This window comes from Bubalus bubalis, chromosome 2 (assembly GCF_019923935.1).
Source record: "Bubalus bubalis isolate 160015118507 breed Murrah chromosome 2, NDDB_SH_1, whole genome shotgun sequence".
NCBI classification, from domain to species: Eukaryota; Metazoa; Chordata; class Mammalia; order Artiodactyla; family Bovidae; genus Bubalus; species Bubalus bubalis.
Window position 1 is genome coordinate 57810608 of NC_059158.1, and position 19473 is coordinate 57830080.

The 19473-nt window shown below is 39.2% G+C and overlaps 1 protein-coding gene across 4 annotated transcripts in view; it reads right to left on the bottom strand.

Annotated features, from left to right (window-relative positions):
• The window catches only part of NAB1 (NGFI-A binding protein 1), a 54820-nt gene that overhangs the window by 30684 nt on the left and 4663 nt on the right, over positions 1-19473 (bottom strand). For all 4 annotated transcript variants that reach the window (XM_025273276.2, XM_006047447.3, XM_006047445.3 and 1 more), the window contains one exon: positions 10740-11577. In XM_025273276.2, the coding sequence (XP_025129061.1) occupies positions 10740-11558 (819 nt within the window). In that variant the 5' untranslated portion in view covers positions 11559-11577. The remainder of the gene's footprint in view (positions 1-10739; positions 11578-19473) is intronic.

Sequence of the window (19473 nt, forward strand, 5' to 3'; positions counted from 1 at the left end):
TCAAACTATTGTACAACTGTGCTCGTCTCACACGCTAGTAAGGTAATGCTCAAAATCCTTCAAGCCAGGCTTTAGCAGTATGTGAATGAAAACTTCCAGATGTACAAGCTGGATTTAGAAAAGGCAGCAGAACCACAGATCAAATTGGCAGCATCTGCTGGATCACAGAAAAAAGCTAGGAAATTACAGAAAAACATCTGCTTCACTGACTATGTTTAAAGCCTTTGACTGTGTGGATCACAACAAACTGTGGAAAATTCTTAAAGAGATGCGAAAACCAGACTACTTTATCTGTCTCCTGAGAAATCTGTATGCAGGTCAAGAAGCACAACAGTTAAAACTGGACATGGAACAGCAGACTAAGGTTCAAAATTGGCAAAGGAGTACGTCAAGGCTATATATTGTCACTATGCGTATTTAACTTATATGCAGAGTACATCATGAGAAATGCTCGGCGAGATGAAGCACAAGCTGGAATCAAGGTTGCCGGGAGAAATATCAATAACCTCAGATATGCAGATGCCACCACCCTTATGGCAGAAAGTGAAGAGGAACTAAAGATAAAGAGCCTCTTGATGAAAGAAGAGTGTGAAAAGGCTGATTTAAAATTCAACATTCAGAAAACTAAGATCATGGCATCCAGTCCCATCACTTCATGGCAAATAGATGGGGAAACAGTGCCAGACTTTATTTTCTTCAGCTCCAAAATCACTGCAGATGGTGACTCCAGCCATGAAATTAAAAGACACTTCCTCCTTGGAAGGAAAGCTATGACCATCCTAGACAGCATATTAAAAAGCAGAGATATTACTTTGCCAACAAAGGTCCGTTTAGTCGAAGCTATGGTTTTTCCAGTAGTCATGTTTGGATGTGAGAGTTGGACCATAAAGAAAGCTGAGAGCCAAAGAATTGATGCTTTTGAACTGTGGTGTTGAAGACTCTTGAGAGTCCCTTGGACTGCAAGGAGATCCAACCAGTCCATCCTAAAGGAAATCAGTCCTGAATATTCATTGGAAGGACTGATGCTAAAGCTGAAACTCCCAATATTTGGGCCACCTGCTGCGAAGAACTGACTCATTGGAAAAGACCCTGATGCTGGGAAAGAGTGAAAGCAGGAGGAGAAGGGGATGACAGGATGAGATGGTTGGATGGCATCACTGACTCTATGGACATGAGTTTGAGTAAGCTCCAGAAGTTGGTGATGGACAGGGAAGCCTGGCGTGCTGCAATGAATGAGGTAGCAAAGAGTTGGATGTGACTGAGCAACTGAACTGAACTGAGAAAAGCTTTTGTATACATATATATATAAATATGTACAACAAATATATTTTAGAAAACATACATTTTTTTCCTAACTAAAAAATTACAACATTTTGGTTCCACTTGTTTGACTCAGTATGAATAGAATGCTAGATTTCTAATTAAAAAATAGATATGCAACAAAGGTCTACTGTATAGCACAGGGAACTATAGTCAGTATCTTGTAATAACTTACGATGGAAAAAATTTCAAAAATAATATATCTGTATTTGTATAACCAAATCACCTTGTGCTATACCTGAATCATAAGTCAACTATACTTTAATAAAAAATATATATATATTAAAAAGAATCAAGATGCACAGTCTGGAAATGGGGCAGATGATTTATAGTAAGAAAATAACTCTTGAAAATATGCTGCCTCAGATGTATACCCATCAATATCTCAGTACTAATATAGCCAATATCCTCCTCTTCTACCCAAACTTACTGCCACATTTCAAGTGAGATTTATCTGTTGTCAACCCAAGAAAATAAATTGCTTTATTATTAAAAAAAACAAACAAACAAAAAACGCTCTCTCCTTGGAAGGAAAGCTATGACAAACCTAGACAGTGCATTAAAAAGCAAAGAAATCACTTTGCTGACAAAGGTCTGTGTAGTTAAAGCTATAGTTTTTCCAGTGGTCATTTACAGATGTGAGAGTTGGACCGTAAAGAAGGCTGAGCACCGAACAACTGATGTGTCCAAACTGTGGTGCTGGAGAAGACTCTTGAGAGTCCCTTGGACAGCAAGGAGACCAAACCAGTCAGTCCTAATGGAAACCAACCCTGAATATTCATCGGAAGGACTGATGCTAAAGCTGAAGCTCCAAAACTCTGGCCAACTGATGCAAAGAGCTGACTCACTGGAAAAGACCCTGATGCCGGGAAAGAATGAGGGAAGGAGGAGAAGGGGGCAACAGGGGATGAAGTGGTTGGAGGGAATCACTGACTCAATGGATATGAGTTTGAGCAAATTCCAGGAGACAGTAACAGACAGGGAAGCCTGGCATGCTGCAGTGCACAGGGTTGCAAAGAGTTGAACACAACTTAGCGACAGAACAACAACAAAAGTGAGGGCAGAATGAAGATATTTTCCAATAGGGTGGGCAAGGAGACAGTCTGCCTACAGTAGGCCTTCATTAAGAAAATGCCAGATAATGCACTTCAAGCTAAAGGACACTAGTTCCAGATGGTAAATGTGAGATATGAAAAAGGGGAAAGGAAGAAATACAAAATAAGGGAAATAAATTCAAAACATCAGTCACTGTAATAAATTTAAATGGACCACATGTTTGTGTTAAAAGACAAAGAATGTAAGACAGGATTTTTTAAAAACCCAACTATTGGTATTTACAAGAGATCTATCGAAAAGATAGATTCAGAAAAACCAAAAGTAAAAGGATGGAAAAAAGAAGTAACAAGCAATTAGTAACAAAAAGAAAGCACATGTATTAATATCAACACAAAAAATTTTAAAAAACAAAATGCATTATTAAAAAATCGATAAGGCCACTACATAATTCAAAGAGAAATAGACAACTTCACAATCAAAGTAGGTGATTTTAACACACAACTCAGTTACTGATAGAGCAAGCCGACAAAATAATAAAAAATTCAGTCTACAGAAGGTTTGAATAACAGACCTAAAAAGCTTGTTAAAACAAACACATACAGAACACTCTAACAACTGCAGAAGCACATTTAAAACACTGACCACATACTGGGCCATAACTAACATCTCTACATATTTTAAAGGGCTGTTGCTGCTGCTGCTGAGTCGCTTCAGTCGTGTCCGACTCTGTGTGACCCCACAGACGGCAGCCCACCAGGCTCCCCATCCCTGGGATTCTCCAGGCAAGAACACTGGAGTGAGTTGCCATTTCCTTCTCCAATGCAGGAAAGTGAAAAGTGAAAGTGAAGTCGCTCAGTCATGTCCGACTCCTAGCGACCCCGTGGACTGCAGCCCATCAGGCTCCTCTGTCCATGGGATTTTCCAGGCAAGAGTACTGGAGTGGGGTGCCATTATCATGCAAATCATGTTCTCTGATCACAATGTAATTCAGTTAGAAATCATTAGGAAAAAGAACTAAGGAAAAACCTCTCATATTAGGGGGAAAAAAAACTTCTTAATAATTTGTGAATAGAAAGCATAAATAAAAAAGAGAAATAATCAGAATTGAAACCTTTGGGAATAATGCTAATTCAATACATAGTGAGAATTCATGGCTTTAATTGCTTACATTAGAAAAGAACAGCTGAATATTAATGACCTCAGGATAAAATGTAAGTTAGAACAATAAATTATATGAAAGCAGATGTAAACAAACACAACATTAACTACAAAGATCAATTAAGCCAAAAGTGCTTCCTAATAAAGAAGTGGGAAAGCTCTTCTGTAAAAGGTCAGACAGTAATATTTTAGGCTTTACAGGCCAGTCTGTGTTACAACCACCCAACCCTACACTGTAGCTCAAAAGTAGCCACAGATAATGCATAAACAGAAAGGCATGTCTGTATTCCAAAGAAAGTTTATCTGCAAAATTAGGAAGTGGGCAAAATTTTGCCCACAGGCTTCGGTGTGCAGATCCCTGAAAAGATTAATATAACTGACAAATCTCTGGCAAGACTGATCAGGGGGAAAGAGACAAAGGTACAAACAATATTAGAAACAAACAAAAAAAAACCGTAAACTATCCCAATAAGTTTGAACACTTAGATGAAATGGACAAATTCTCAGAAAAAAATGTGACTTATCAAAAGTGACTCAAGAAGTGACACTAACCTAATAGCCCTATAATCTACTTTTTAAAATGATCAAAAGGAAATATGCATTTCTTTCAAGTATGAGATGTTGAAATTGTTCCGCTCAAGCTGAGAGTTCAGAATAAAGCATTCTAACTACTAGCAGTATGTTGAGGTCTACCAGGTTCCCTGATTTGACAATACGCCTCTCTCAAAACTAAAACTGTTGGGCTTCTCTGACACCCTCAGCCTTGCCTTCTCAACATTACGGTGGGAGCTGACCTAAAGCTGGCACCCCTATGTATTCCATGGGCCTGGGTCCTTGTTTTTGCAATCTCCTTAGCACTCCAGTTTCTGCAGCATTTCCATCACACCTACAACTTATCCACTGACTCTGCCTCCTCTTCTCCTTCCTGTCTTTGCGCTCCAGCGCGCTCTGGCTGGAAGCTGCTACCTGCTGATGAGCGTTCTCCATCACGCCGACTTGTCTGCGTGCTCCTACCTCTGAATGTCACAAGCCCCTCCATTCTCCATGCCTTGCTATTCTCAAGTTTCGGTCTCTCTCTCTATCCATTTACTGCTTTAAAGATTTGATGCACTCTGCTTACCTAGTTACCACATGCTCTAGCAACATGTCTGGGCAGATGGAACTCTGCCCGCCTGGACCCCTTTGTAATCCTGCTCCTGGGCTCGTCCCTTGGCACCTGCCCCCCACCAGTAACTGCTGTGGCTGGGCCGCGCCTCTGCATTGTACGCTCACGGTCTGACTCCTGCCACCAGGCCACACCTAGCCACGTCCCAAGACCAGCACCGCTTCTCCAGCTTTAAAAAAGGCGTCTGTAACAATGATGCAGTCTACAATTCTCTACAATAAAATGTAATGAATTATACATTTTACAAGTATACTGGGAAACAAGTATAAAATGCATATAAAAATGAGAATTTTATGTACTCGTGAGTTGAAAATTATTTTTCAGGTATAGATAACTTCCTGATGTTCATCTACTTGTGACCTACTTATATGTCTTCAAAGATTAAAAGAATAGTGCCCACAGAGTTTGTAATACTATACACAGGGTCAGAAATACTACCAAAAGTGGATTAAGAATAAGTCATACTTTTCCTTATTTAGAAATTGAGGAGAAACTAGTAACCTTCTTTAGTCTTAGGAATTTAGAAAAACTCAAGTCTTTCTCTCATTTTAAACAGTCAAAAAAAGAAAATGTGAAATTATCACAATACCTAAATGGTACACTTGATGGTAGCTTCTTTAATTCCCTCAGGATTTCATAATTTCTACTAAACTCTTGGATGGTTACTAGTTTGAAGAAAGTGCTCTGATGCATAAACTTCTATCCTAAAATATATTATCGGACTAGATTCACACACTTGACTTACAAATAATAAGTGGTCTGAGTTTCAAAAACACAGGCCACATTTTCCAAAGCTCCACCCCCACATCTCCGCCTACTAGCACTCATTTTGATTGCTTCCTTTTGGGAAACCCACAATGGTCTCATTACTTAAATGCCACCTGTGCCTATCTATTCAAAGAAGCAAAGCGCCCCTTAGGAAAAGTCAAGTGTGAAATAATTCATTTTGGATTTTTTTTAAAAGCAGGTTAGGAATTTTTAAAGTGAGATCGACAGGGTTTATTAAAGTCATCTCTTTGACATACTTTTGCTTTAATAAAAATACAGGCCCTTGCCTGTGCTTCATCTGCCACATTTTAAAACTATATGAAAGCTGGATTAAAGCGTGAGCCTGAGGCTGCCAACACGCGTCGCCCTTGTTCCCTACTATGCAGCCTTCAGTAGACTCCTCTGCATCGCGTCACAGGTAAAGAGAGTGTCAAAGCGTAGCTGAATTATAACGCCACTTGTATTTTCTAGATCTATCCACAAGTTCTTGTGAATTCATTATCGTATGCCAACAACACACAACAATTACACGAGGACATGCCCAAAGGAGATCAAATCACAGAGTTCCTGTGACTAATTTTGCTAACCAATTCTCTCATATTAAGCATCAGTAGGCATTCACATCTACAATAATTTAAAAATATCAGACGGTGAAATTGCTGAAAAGAAGATTAATATATAAAAATCAGCCAGTGATAGTAATTTAAAAAGGAAACAATTTCATTTACAATTATATCCCCTTCATATCCTACATATTCATGTATCCTTACAAGCAAAATAAATACAAATGTTTATAATACAAACATTTAATATACACATATATAATACACAGTATTTGACCTAACAAGAAATGTCCAAAACTATGAATAAAGAACTAAAAAATTACAGAAGAATATAGAAGAGCTAAGTAAATGCACATACTATGTTACTCTATGGGAGTTTTCATTATTGTAAATACATCATTTTCCCCCCAATTAATCTATACCTTTAGGGCATTTCTAATCAAATACCAACAGAAATTTTGGGGAAATTTGACAAATACACTAAAAATTTCATTTGAGAAGGAGAAATGTGTAAGATTACCTAAAAAAAAGAAGCTACAAAACAATACTAATGAAGAGGCACTTGCCTTTCCATATATAAAATACACTGCTTTACTACAGTAACTGAAGTAACTTCATGCCAGTGAAGGCACAGAGAATCAGATAAATGAAACCACACAGGACAAGATCAATGACCATTACTACACAGAATTAAATTTCCACATGGCAACCAGTCTAAAAGGTTAAAGGACAAATGATAATCTGGAAAAGTATTTACAGTCTAAGACAAAAAGTCAATATACTTACAATATAAAAAGTTTTACCAATATTTTAAAGACAACTCCAACATTAAAACAAAGGATATGAATATAAAATTGGATGTCTATTAACCCTAAGAAAAGATGCTCTTCCTCAATAATGAAAGTTACTTTGAGCAATGAAAATTTTTCTTAGACTGATGAAAATTAAAAATGACTAATGCAATATTAGCAAGAGTGTGGAAAAATGGACACTTGCATATAATAATGATAAAGAAAATATAAATTGTTCTAGCTTTTTTAGAAGGCAATTAAGGACTGTCTACTAAAATATTAAATCTATATATTCTTTGGGCCCATAATTTTACATGTTGGAATCTATTCTATAGGAAAACATGTACAAATCTGTAAAGGTATATGTGTAGAATGTTCATGTCTCACCACATATAAAATTTTTTAAAAATGAAAACAACTTAAGTGACATCAAAAAGTGAATGGTTAAGACAACAGCACATTCACACTGTGAAATATAATGTAACCCATAAACGAATACGGCGGCTCCATATGTAATTGCCTGAAAATATATCTATTAGTATACTGTATGAGTATATTATTAAGTTAAAAAAAAAGAGTTTGGAGAAGAGTGTGTAAAATATGACCCCACATTTGTATGTGTAAAGAAAAGTAGCTGGATGTTTACAGGTTCCATTACTTCACATCCTTCTGTAGTAACTGTATACTTTTTCAGTGAGTATATACTATTTTCTGTGTTCAAGTACAAGTCTGTGGGTAATGATCTTATGTTTCTAACATGAAATACTGCATTCAACTGAACATTTTTTTCCAAGGAGAATTTATCTCTTTCTTCTAATGGATAAATGGCTGTAAATTTTAGCTATGAAACAGCCTTTGTTTAAAAAAGGTAATTTTGAAATGCACTTAATTTTCAAGCATTTATTGAGTACATTAGATTCTGAAGATATAAAAATGAATGAGATATAAGTTCTGCCTTGAAGAATCCCAAAGTATACTGTGAGGGACAGACTAATATATTAAAAAGTACAATAAAGTGTTGAAGTTACTGTGACAGAAGTATGTGTAGGGATAAAAATGAAAAGGAAAGGTCATTCTACTTAGGGGAAAACACACTATAGAAGACTTAAGCTCATGCTTGAGCCTTAAAGATGATGTGTTGGCCAGGTGGACAAGAAAAAGGAAGCAAATGTAAAAGAAGTTTTGGCCACAGCAATCAGCAGAAAAAGAAATAAAAGGAATCTAAATTGGAAAAGAAGAAGTACAACTCGCACTATTTGCAGATGACATGATCCTCTACATAGAAAACCCTAAAGACTCCACCAGAAAATTACTAGAACTAATCAAAGACTATAGTAAAGTTGCAGGATATAAAATCAACACACAGAAATCCCTTGCATTCCTATACACTAATAATGAGAAAACAGAAAGAGAAATTAAAGAAACAATTCCATTCACCATTGCAACAGAAAGAATAAAATACTTAGGAATATATCTACCTAAAGAAACTAAAGACCTATATACAGAAAACTATAAAACACTGGTGAAAGAAATCAAAGAGGACACTAATAGATGGAGAAATATACCATGTTCATGGATTGGAAGAATCAATATAGTGAAAATGAGTATACTACCCAAAGCAATTTATAGATTCAATGCAATCCCTATCAAGCTACCAACAGCATTCTTCACAGAGCTAGAACAAATAATTTCACAATTTATATGGAAATACAAAAAACCTCGAACAGCCAAAGCGATCTTGAGAAAGAAGAATGGAAGTGGAGGAATCAACCTACCTGACTTCAGGCTCTACTACAAAGCCACAGTCATCAAGACAGTATGGTACTGGCACAAAGACAGAAATATAGATCAGTGGAACAAAATACAAAGCCCAGAGATAAATCCATGCACATATGGAAACCTTATCTTTGACAAAGGAGGCAAGAATATACAATGGATTAAAGACAATCTCTTTAACAAGTGGTGCTGGGAAATCTGGTCAAGCACTTGTGAAAGAATGAAACTAGAGCACTTTCTAACACCATACACAAAAATAATCTCAAAATGGATTAAAGATCTTAATGTAAGACCAGAAACTATAAAACTCCTAGAGGAGAACATAGGCAAAACACTCTCTGACATACATCACAGCAGGATCCTCTATGACCCACCTCCCAGAATATTGGAAATAAAAGCTAAAATAAACAAACGGGACCTAATTAAACTTAAAAGCTTCTGCACATCAAAGGAAACTATTAGCAAGGTGAAAAGACAGCCTTCAGAATGGGAGAGAATAATAGCCAATGAAGCAACTGACAAACAACTAATCTCAAAAATATACAAGCAACTCCTACAGCTCAATTCCAGAAAAATAAATGACCCAATCAAAAAATGGGCCAAAGAACTAAATAGACATTTCTCCAAAGAAGACATACAGATGGCTAACAAACACATGAAAAGATGCTCAACATCACTCATTATCAGAGAAATGCAAATCAAAACCACTATGAGGTATCATTTCACACCAGTCAGAATGGCTGCGATCCAAAAGTCTACAAGTAATAAATGCTGGAGAGGGTGTGGAGAAAAGGGAACCCTCTTACACTGTTGGTGGGAATGCAAACTAGTACAGCCACTATGGAGAACAGTGTGGAGATTCCTTAAAAAACTGGAAATAGAACTGCCTTATGATCCAGCAATCCCACTGCTGGGCATACACACTGAGGAAACCAGAAGGGAAAGAGACACGTGTACCCCGATGTTCATCGCAGCACTGTTTATAATAGCCAGGACATGGAAGCAACCTAGAGGTCCATCAGCAGATGAATGGATAAGAAAGCTGTGGTACATATACACAATGGAGTATTACTCAGCCATTAAAAAGAATACATTTGAAGCAGTTCTAATGAGGTGGATGAAACTGGAGCCTATTATACAGAGTGAAGTAAGCCAGAAAGAAAAACACCAATACAGTATACTAACGCATATATATGGAATTTAGAAAGATGGTAATAATAACCCTGTGTACGAGACAGCAAAAGAGACACTGATGTATAGAACAGTCTTATGGACTCTGTGGGAGAGGGAGAGGGTGGGAAGATTTGGGAGAATGGCATTGAAACATGTAAAATATCATGTATGAAACGAGTTGCCAGTCCAGGTTCGATGCACGATACTGGATGCTTGGGGCTGGTGCACTGGGACGACCCAGAGGGATGGTATGGGGAGAGAGGAGGGAGGAGGGTTCAGGATGGGGAACACATGTATACCTGTGGCAGATTCATTTTGATATTTGGCAAAACTAATACAATTTTGTAAAGTTTAAAAATAAAATAAAATTTAAAAATAAATAAATAAAATAAAATTAATATTATAAAAAAAAGAAATATACATACATGTATTCTTCTACTTAAGCAAAATATTTCTAGACAGAATGCTACAAAAATAAAATGAGGATTTTTAATATCAAATGTCACACCAAAACAATATTCAAAGCTACAATAATTCTTCTAACATCCATCTAATTTTGTTTTCTATACTAGCTGAAAATCACTTTAAGTTCTGGTTATTCTTTACAACTTGTTTTCCTAAAAAGTCTACAAAAATGATTTTTAAGTTAGATTTAAAATTTCATTTTTAATTCTTAATTAAAAGACAAACTGCGTTGTAAACGCAGACTTTATGGTTTCACTACTTAAACCAATATTATTCTAAGAGTCACTCTACACTACAATTTTAAAGTTAAACATGTTTGAATTCAACACAGAAATACCTTAACACAATAAATATGGTCTATTTTCACTAAAGAGTTACGTTTTGCTGAACCTAAACGTCTTTAATCTGGGGAGTGTATCATCTCTGCTGTAAACTATTACCAAGTTAATCTCTTTAAGAGACATGCACACCACACACACACAAAGCAAAATGTGGGCTTTTTACCTCATGAAGTGTGAGGTGTTTCCCATCCTTCCTCTTCGAGTCGAATCTGCCATATATTGCACTGTATTTTCGAATTTCCTCTTCTTTGTGTGGGTCGTCATCACTCATCTCAAAGATGTGACCGATCATCTTGGCCAACTTCTTGTTGGTTTTCAGCAGCTCTTTCACTTCGTTCAAGTCACTTTTTGGCAGCGTGGGGGCCATGCGCTCCACGCACTCAGCTACAGAGAGTGCAGCGGCAGCATCCAGCACCTCGCTACTTTCTTTTGGGGAAGCCGGGGAGCCAAGGTCAGCGGGGGAGAGGCTGTGCTCGCTCTCGGTGGCGTGGTGGCCCTGCCAGAGTCGGGAGTCACTGATACTCTGCAGCGCTAAGCTCCCTACCACGTCTGACTTCCCCGGCCCCAAGCTCTGCACGCACGTGGTGGCAGCACACTTGGGGATTTTTAAATGAGGTTCTCGGGAACTGCTGTTCCTTTCATAACTGCTGCAGGATATTCCCAGCCATGTTGGTGAGCCCTCGGGTAACTTATAGATGGGTATGCTACTGACAGGCAGAGACGTCAGTGGCTGATTGAAAAGGCCAGGGTTTGTAACCCAGTCCCTCAAAGCCTTCTGCAGCCTTCTAACATGAAGGGGCTTGCTAGCCATGCCCACGAGTGCCATGATCTCCAGGAACTCCTCTTCTCCAGCTTCACAGAGTTGCTGGACATCATCACCACCTTGTTGGATGAAGGCATCAAAATAAGAAAGCAGGTTGGCTTTTTGTAATATTCTATACAGCTGCAACTCCCCCAGGGTCCTGGGTAAGGCTGCGGCCATCACTGTGGATGGGCTTAACCTGCAAAAAGAAGAGAGGAAACGCTCATCACACTTGCTAAAAACCTTCTTAAACCTCTTTGTCGGACACTACAGGGTTTAAGATTGCAGTATGGGAAAAGCAAAAAACAAGGAGCATTTGCACAGCAACTGACTGTTACAGAAGCATTCTCTCTATGCTGTGTGTGTGCACGCACTCAGTCGTGTCTGACTCTTGGCGACCCACGGACTGTAGCTGCCAGGCTCCTCTGTCCATGGGATTTTCCAGGCAAGAATACTGGAGTGGTTTGCCATTTCCTACTCCAGGGCATCTTTCTGACCCAGGGATCGAACCTGAGTCTCTTGTGTCTCCTGCATTGGCAAGTGGATTCTTTACCACTGATACCATCTGGGAAGCCTCTATCTGTAAGTTATCTTACTCTCCTAACAATCATAATGATCAACAGTCAGTAATAGTTTCCATTTTAAAGGAAAAAAATATTAAGGCTCAAAGATGAGTAATCTGCCTGAGATCTCATAGGTAGCTAAATAGGTCTAGGGACTTAAGCCAAATATGGCTCACAGGGCTCTGTATGCTTTATTTTTGAGTATTCACTTTGCTGTTTCCATGGTGTGCACACAGAGAAGTGAAGGATAATAAACTTCTGAAGGAGATAAGAAGTATACTCTGCTACCATGTGTGCACTGAATACTTGTGTCAGACCATATGATGAATAGGCACTTAATATTATGTCTCATCCTCACAACAGCCCTGTGAGATAGGTGTAAGTGAAGTCGCTCAGTTGTGTCCGACTTTTTGTGACGCCATGGACTGTAGCCTACCAGGCTCCTCCATGGGATTTTCCAGGCAACAGTATTGGAGTGGATTGCCATTTCCTTCTCCAGCAGATCTTCCTGACCCAGGGATTGAACCCGGGTCTCCTGCTTTGTAGACAGATGCTTTACTGCTTGAGCCACCAGGGCTCAGTATTGCAAGCCACAAGTATTGCGTGCACTGAATACTCGTGTCAGACCGTATGATAAATAGGCACTTAACATTATGTCTCATTCTCACAACAGCCCTGTGAGATAGGTATAGTTAGTTCCTATTTTATAAAGAAAAAGTAGCAAGATTAGTCTTGTAGGCAGATGAGAGATTTCAGTATGAAATAGAATTAATAAGATACAAGGTGGTATATTTAGAAATGGAGAAAAAAGAGGCAGGAAAAATTCAGACAAATAAATGGCAAGACTTGGTGATCACTTAGGTGTAAGTGATGAAAGAGAGGAAACGGTTACCATTTTTTAGAAACACTTTCTGTGGTTCCAGAAAGAGACTAATAGGTGACTCTGGGATTACCTATGCGAGAGTCTAGAACTGCACCAAGCATCAGGGATACAGAAAACTAGGGATGTTGGAATTCTCTTTCAAACACATGGCACTTGAGAATGCGGCACAAAGCATAAAGCTGAAGCAGAGCGGTCCTGTTTGCAAAATAACAGCATGGAACCTAAGTCTGTCTCAGGGTTCAAGAGAGAGGACGAAGCCAGTGTGTGTGGAAGAGCCCAAGACAGAGCCAAGGAAGTTATACTTCTAGAGCCCAGGGAAGGCAGAGAAGTCTCCCTTTAAAGAGACAGAACAAGACCCAGCAAAGCACTTCTTGACCTCTTAGCAGTTTTATTTGAAAAGTCATTCACAGTTGCCTGGAGACCTCCCACATACATAGAGGAGCTGGCCAAGTACTTCCGTTTAAGAGAAACAAACTTGTAATCAATGCACCTTTAGGAGTAAAAGGCTCCTACCGCCCTCTATAGCAAAAATTATAGAAAGCCAAAAGAATGCATACACTGGAAGAAAATGCAGGTACACTCTCAAGAAAGTCAGGAGCAACTGTCAACTGGGAGATTTGGCAAACTGAGGAACACTGGGAACAGCCCTCAAGGCCACATCAACAAATCCGGGACTTCTGCTTTACATCATTGGCCAGACTGCTATACAAAATTCTAGTCTCAGTCATCCCGTACAAGGAGAATGCATTTCCCTACCACCTTAAGGACTGACTCCTGGGAAACCCCAACTCCTGGAACCCCTGTGTCATCCACAATCTGCTCTCATCAACTACTGACCTCCTCAAATTTTATGGCTCTTTGTAAGTCATGACCTGATGACTTCCGAAGGTATATATTAAAAAAAAAAAATTCAATTTGGGCCCACTAAACTTCTGCTGACAGCCAGGAAATCACTTGGGGGAGCTTCTGAAAAATATAATTTACTCGGGTTGCATCTCAGAAGACTCTTGTGATTTGGCAAACCTGGCAAACTACACTGGAAGATCCCTAGTTAGGGCACCCTCTGGGCACCACAAACTCGTACAGCTTTTGGTCACCTTTGTGTTCATGTCATGTTAGTTCTCTGGATAAAAACATTTCTGCACCTTGTGAATCACTCATAAGAGGATTTGTTTTGTCCTCCCACATAAAAGGGAGACTTCTGAGGGAGAGAATTTATCATCCAGCTGAACACCAACCCACAAAAACAAGCTCTGGGGAGTTACAGACGCAAGTTCAAGTCTATATTGAACAATATTATACTAAATAGAAGGGTTTCTAGAAAGCGTATGAGATAGAGGGAAGGAAACCCATTTTCCCTTCATACACTTAATGCAATAATTCCACAGGCTTTCAACTCCAGAGTATACACGCACAAAAATATCTATCAGTTCAGTTCAGTTCAGTCGCTCAGTTGTGTCCGACTCTTTGCGACCCCATGAACTGCAGCACGCCAGGCCTCCCTGTCCATCACCAACTCCCAGAGTTCACCCAAACCCATGTCCATCAAGTCGGTGATGCCATCCAGCCATCTCATCCTCTGTCGTCCCCTTCTCCTCCTGCCCCCAATCCCTCCCAGCATCACAGTCTTTTCCAATGAGTCAACTCTTCGCATGAGGTGGCCAAAGTATTGGAGTATCAGCTTTAGCATCAGTCCTTCCAATGAACACCCAGGACTGATCTCCTTGCAGTCCAAGGGACTCTCAAGAGTTTTCTCCAACACCACAGTTCAAAAGCATCAATTCTTCAGCACTCAGCTTTCTTCACAGTCTAACTCTCACATCCATACATGACCACTGGAAAAACCATAGCCTTGACTAGACGGACCTTTGTTGGCAAAGTAACGTCTCTGCTTTTTAATATGCTATCTAGTTTGGTCATAACTTTCCTTCCAAGGAGTAAGTGTCTTTTAATTTCATGGCTGCAGTCACCAGCTGCATTGATTTTGGAGCCCCCAAAAATAAAGTCTGACACTGTTTCCACTGTTTCCCCATCTATTTCCCATGAAGTGATGGGACCAGATGCCATGATCTTAGTTTTCTGAATGTTGAGCTTTAAGCCATACATACACATAAATATGTATGTATGCACATACACACGCAAAAGCTTTTTTATAAAAGGGCTGTAACCTTGCAAGATTCATGTTGTCATCAATGACCTCACCATCTATACTCCCCCAAATTATGGAGTAAACTAAAAATTACCTGAGAAAATCTAGAACAGAGTTCTTGAATCTTTTTATGAGCAATAACAAAGTATATATCATGGACAAATATAAAAGAGAAATTTAAGAAAAAGAGAACTCAAAACTCAAACTTAGGCTTTATTCTTCTGAGATAGGCAATGGTTTTAGAAAATATTAATTTTCAATTTTTATCCTTTGTCATTTTTACCCAGAAAAAAAAAAAAAAAGGAAACCCCCTAGTTTCCTAAGAGAAAGCTCTTATGTTCCAGTAAGCAAGTAGTTACCATTATAACATCTCCACAAGGACTGACAAGACCAAGTGTACATTTCCAAAGTCAAGACACCAGATGAAAGATAAATAAGTGAACTATTTAGAGTCCCAGGAGACTTGCTAAAGGCCCACACTTACCGCTGGGAAAGGAGTTTTCTCCCTAAGCTTTATTCCTTTAAGAGCACATTTCAGTTTCTCATAAAGCCTGTTGTGATCATTTAAACATCCACCACTTCATACATTAATTTGATTTAAAAGAAAATTTTTATAAGACAAGATTTTCTGTTTTTACAAACTCTGTCTATTCTTGCTTCAACATGAAGGTCAAATAAGTCAAAAGAAAGCTGCATTTCTCCAATCGGAAGTGAATACAAAGGGATTCTAATACAATGCAACATAACATAGGCAGCTAATAGCACAGCAAGTCTGCTCAGCTGCAAACTCCAGTTACCTGGCCTTTGCAAGAGATGCTGGAACAACCATGCTGAGTCTGACTTTTATGAATTCCACAATTAAGAGAAATCAGTTACCCATTTTTACTGCATTCAGAAGCTAAACCAAAGGCCTGCTGCCTATATACAGCAAACCTCCACTTGCACCAGCTTAAATGTTCTTCAGTCCAGTTAGTCCCAAAGGAAGAGGAATCAAACAGTGGATTCATTTAAGGCCATTTGTTGTTGTTTGCTATTCAATGATCTATTTTAAATGGTAATAATTTGTTCCAGAACCTTTTAACGACAAACTCACTTTGGCTCCTTCTGGGGTAGGATCAGTCATCTGCCAAGATTTAAACTTTGCTAAGTGAAGTAAGGAGCTGGTTTGGCTCCAAAAACTTTACTGGTCAACTCCTGCTTTGTCCTTGAACCAAAACACAGAACTCAGTATAAATATGGGAAATAAAATTTCTCTTTCTCCAAGCTGGGATGTGGGGATTTAGGGTTAAGACAGAGGTGTTTAATGGTCACAAGGAAAAAGAAGAACCATTCCTTCAAACCTGCCTCAATCTAGTCCAAGAAGCTTCAGCCTGCCTTCTGTCCCAACTCCTCCATCAAAGCTCCCAAGTAACTACTGAGTGATCACCAGCTTTTCTCTTTAACCTCTCTGCAGTTTGACATCACTCCTTGAAATGCTCTTCACCTGACTTTTTTTTTTACTATGTTATGCTGCCTTCCCTTACTCTATTCTAAGTGCAGGAATTCTCCAAATTTTTTTATTAGATCCCATTTCTACTATCTTTCCATATTCTCCCCTGATGATCTCCGTCCACTCCTAGGCTTCAATATTACCTATAGCAGACTGACCTCCAAACCGCTATCTGTACCTTGGACCAGTGGTTCATGAAGTCACTGCCAATTGCTCTCAAATCCAAACGCACACCAAACACTGACTCGCACGTATACATCTACTTTGCAAAGATAAAAAAAAGAACTTTGTGATTTAATAAAATCTCACTTAATACTGTGATCAAATTCAAGTTGTCAAAGTATTCTCCATTGATAAAAAAGCAAACTTAATGAGTACTCGCTATTTTTTTTTTTTAATTTAGAAAGTGATCTTGTGAGAACCCAAACTGTTTTTCTGATAATTCAGCATTTCACATTGGATGCTGTCAAACTTCTCAAATCTGGTAAGCCAAAAAGCAAGTATGTGCTGTAATTTTCCTCCCTTCTTCCAGATTCCCAAATCTATTCTTCCCAGCTCTCATTACTTTTAGTTGCACCACTACTCTTTCAGTTTTCTGGATTAATAAAAGGATTTATTTTTTTTTAATTTTATTGTGATACAGTTAATGTATAATATTATACAAAAGATTCAGGTGTACAATATAACGATTCACAATTTTCTTTTTAATGATTCACAATTTTTAAAGGTCATATTTCTTTTCTGGGCTTCCCTAATGGCTCAGCTGATAAAGAATCTGCCTGCAATGCAGGAGACCCCAGTTCAATTCCTGGGTCAGGAAGACCCCCTGGAGAAAGGATAGGCTACCTACTCCAGTATTCATGGGCTTCCCTGGTGGCTCAGACAGTAAAGAATCTGCCGGCAATGCGGGAGACATGGGTTTGATCCCTTCCAGGGTTGGGAAGATCCCTGGAGGAGGGCATGGCAACCCAATCCAGTATTCTTGCCTGGAGATTCCCATGGACAGAGGAGCTTGGTGGGCTACAGTCCATGGGATGGCAAAGAGCTGGACACGACTAAGCACAGCACAGCATTTCTTTTATAGTCATTATAAAATACTGGCTTTATTTCCTGTGCTGTACAATATATCCTTGTAGCTTATTTATTTTATACATAGAAGTTTGTACCTCTTAATCCCTTACTCCTATCTTGCCCGTCCGTTTTTCCCTTTTCCAGGTGGAAATCACTAGTTTGTTATATATTTGTGAGTCTATTTGTTTTTGTTATATTCACTAGTTTTATTTTTAAAATTCCACATGTACGTGATATTATATAGTATTTGTCATTCTCTGCCTGAATACCATCCAATTCTATCCATGTTGTTGCAAATGGCAGAATTTTTTTTATGGCTGAATAATATTCCAGCGTGTGTATCTTCTTTATCCACTCATGCTTTTGTTTTCCTCTTCCTTCTTCAAATCTACATGTCCTTAGGCCACATCACCAACCTTTTTCTCTGCCTCAAAAGCACCTGATTCTAATTTTCCCCTTGCTTCTTGCCCCAACTTTGAAAACAGCCTCCTCACCTTCAAAATATGCCATACTGAAATGTCGACTTCATTATCCTGAAGTACAGATGTGGCTCTTTACTCATTTATGCAAATTTCCCCACTGGATGGAGGAAAAAATCCAAACAACTCATACAGGTATCCTAGACCTATCCATCTTCCTCTGTAGCCCTTAACTTTCCTCTGATGCTTGTGCCAAACACTGGACGTTGCTCCAGTGGTTCTTCACAGACAGTTAAGAACCAGAAGACAGAGAAGCAAGCACACACTTAAACACTATGCTAAATGCTATGCTAAGTATTAAACATAAGGAGCCATGGAACAGAGCAGCAAACTTACACGGCCTGGTAGAACAGATTACCTCAGGCTTTAAGCTCCTCGATGGCAGAAGCTCATAGTTTAGCAGTAAAGAACCTGCCTGCCAATCAATGCAGGAGAGGTGGGTTTGGTCCTTGGGTCAGGAAGAGCCCCTGCAGGAGGGCATGACAACCTACTCCAGTATTCTTGCCTTGGACAGAGGACCCTGGAGGGCTACAGTCCATAGGGTTGCAAAGTCTGACACGAATGAAGTAACTTAGCATGCAAGATGTAGGGACTAGAGTCTCATTCAGCTTTTATCCCTCTAATCTAAGTATTCAAAGAGGAATAACATCTCTGTTAAAAGCCTCTGTTGAATGAAACCCAACATTTGAGTCAGACTCTGATTAGCAGCCTCCTTTTATAAATCAGGGCTTCCCTGGTAGCTCATCTGGTAAAGAATGCCTGCAATGCAGGAGACTCCGGTTTGATTCCTGGGTCTGGAAGATTCGCTGGAGGAGGGATAGACTACCCACTCCAGTATTCCTGGGCCTCCCTTGTGGCTCAGCTGGTAAAGAATCTGCCTATAATGCTGGAGACCTGGACTCGACCCTGGGTTGGGAATATATCCTGGAGAAGGGAAAGGCTGCCCATTCCAGTATTCTGGCCTGGACAATTCCATGGACTCTATAGTTCATGGGGTCGCAAAGAGTCGGACACAACTGAGGGACTTTCACTTTGTATTCCAAAAGGCATCCCCTCTGTGTTAACTGGTGTCCAATCTAGTAAGTCCTGCTACTTTACCTACCATCTTTCTCATTCCCTCATCCTCAGTACTTCCCCTTTCTTTAATTATATGGTGGATTCCCATAAGATGGCCAGATGAGCTCCCTTTACCAGAATACATCATTATTAGCCTAGCCCCAACAGCAGCATTTTAAGAAGTCAATTTCAATCATGAGAGATCCTAGGTCTTTTCCCTCTTGATTTCTATGAATTAAAATGTCATCTCCAGATAACAAATATCAATCTTATTAACGATCATTAGATTCAAATGGATTAAAAAACACTACTCTGGAATACTCCTCTTCATGATGCAGGAAATATACAAATGTATACACACACTTCTGTGAAGTCTACGGCATTCCAAAGAAGAGACTCTTTCAG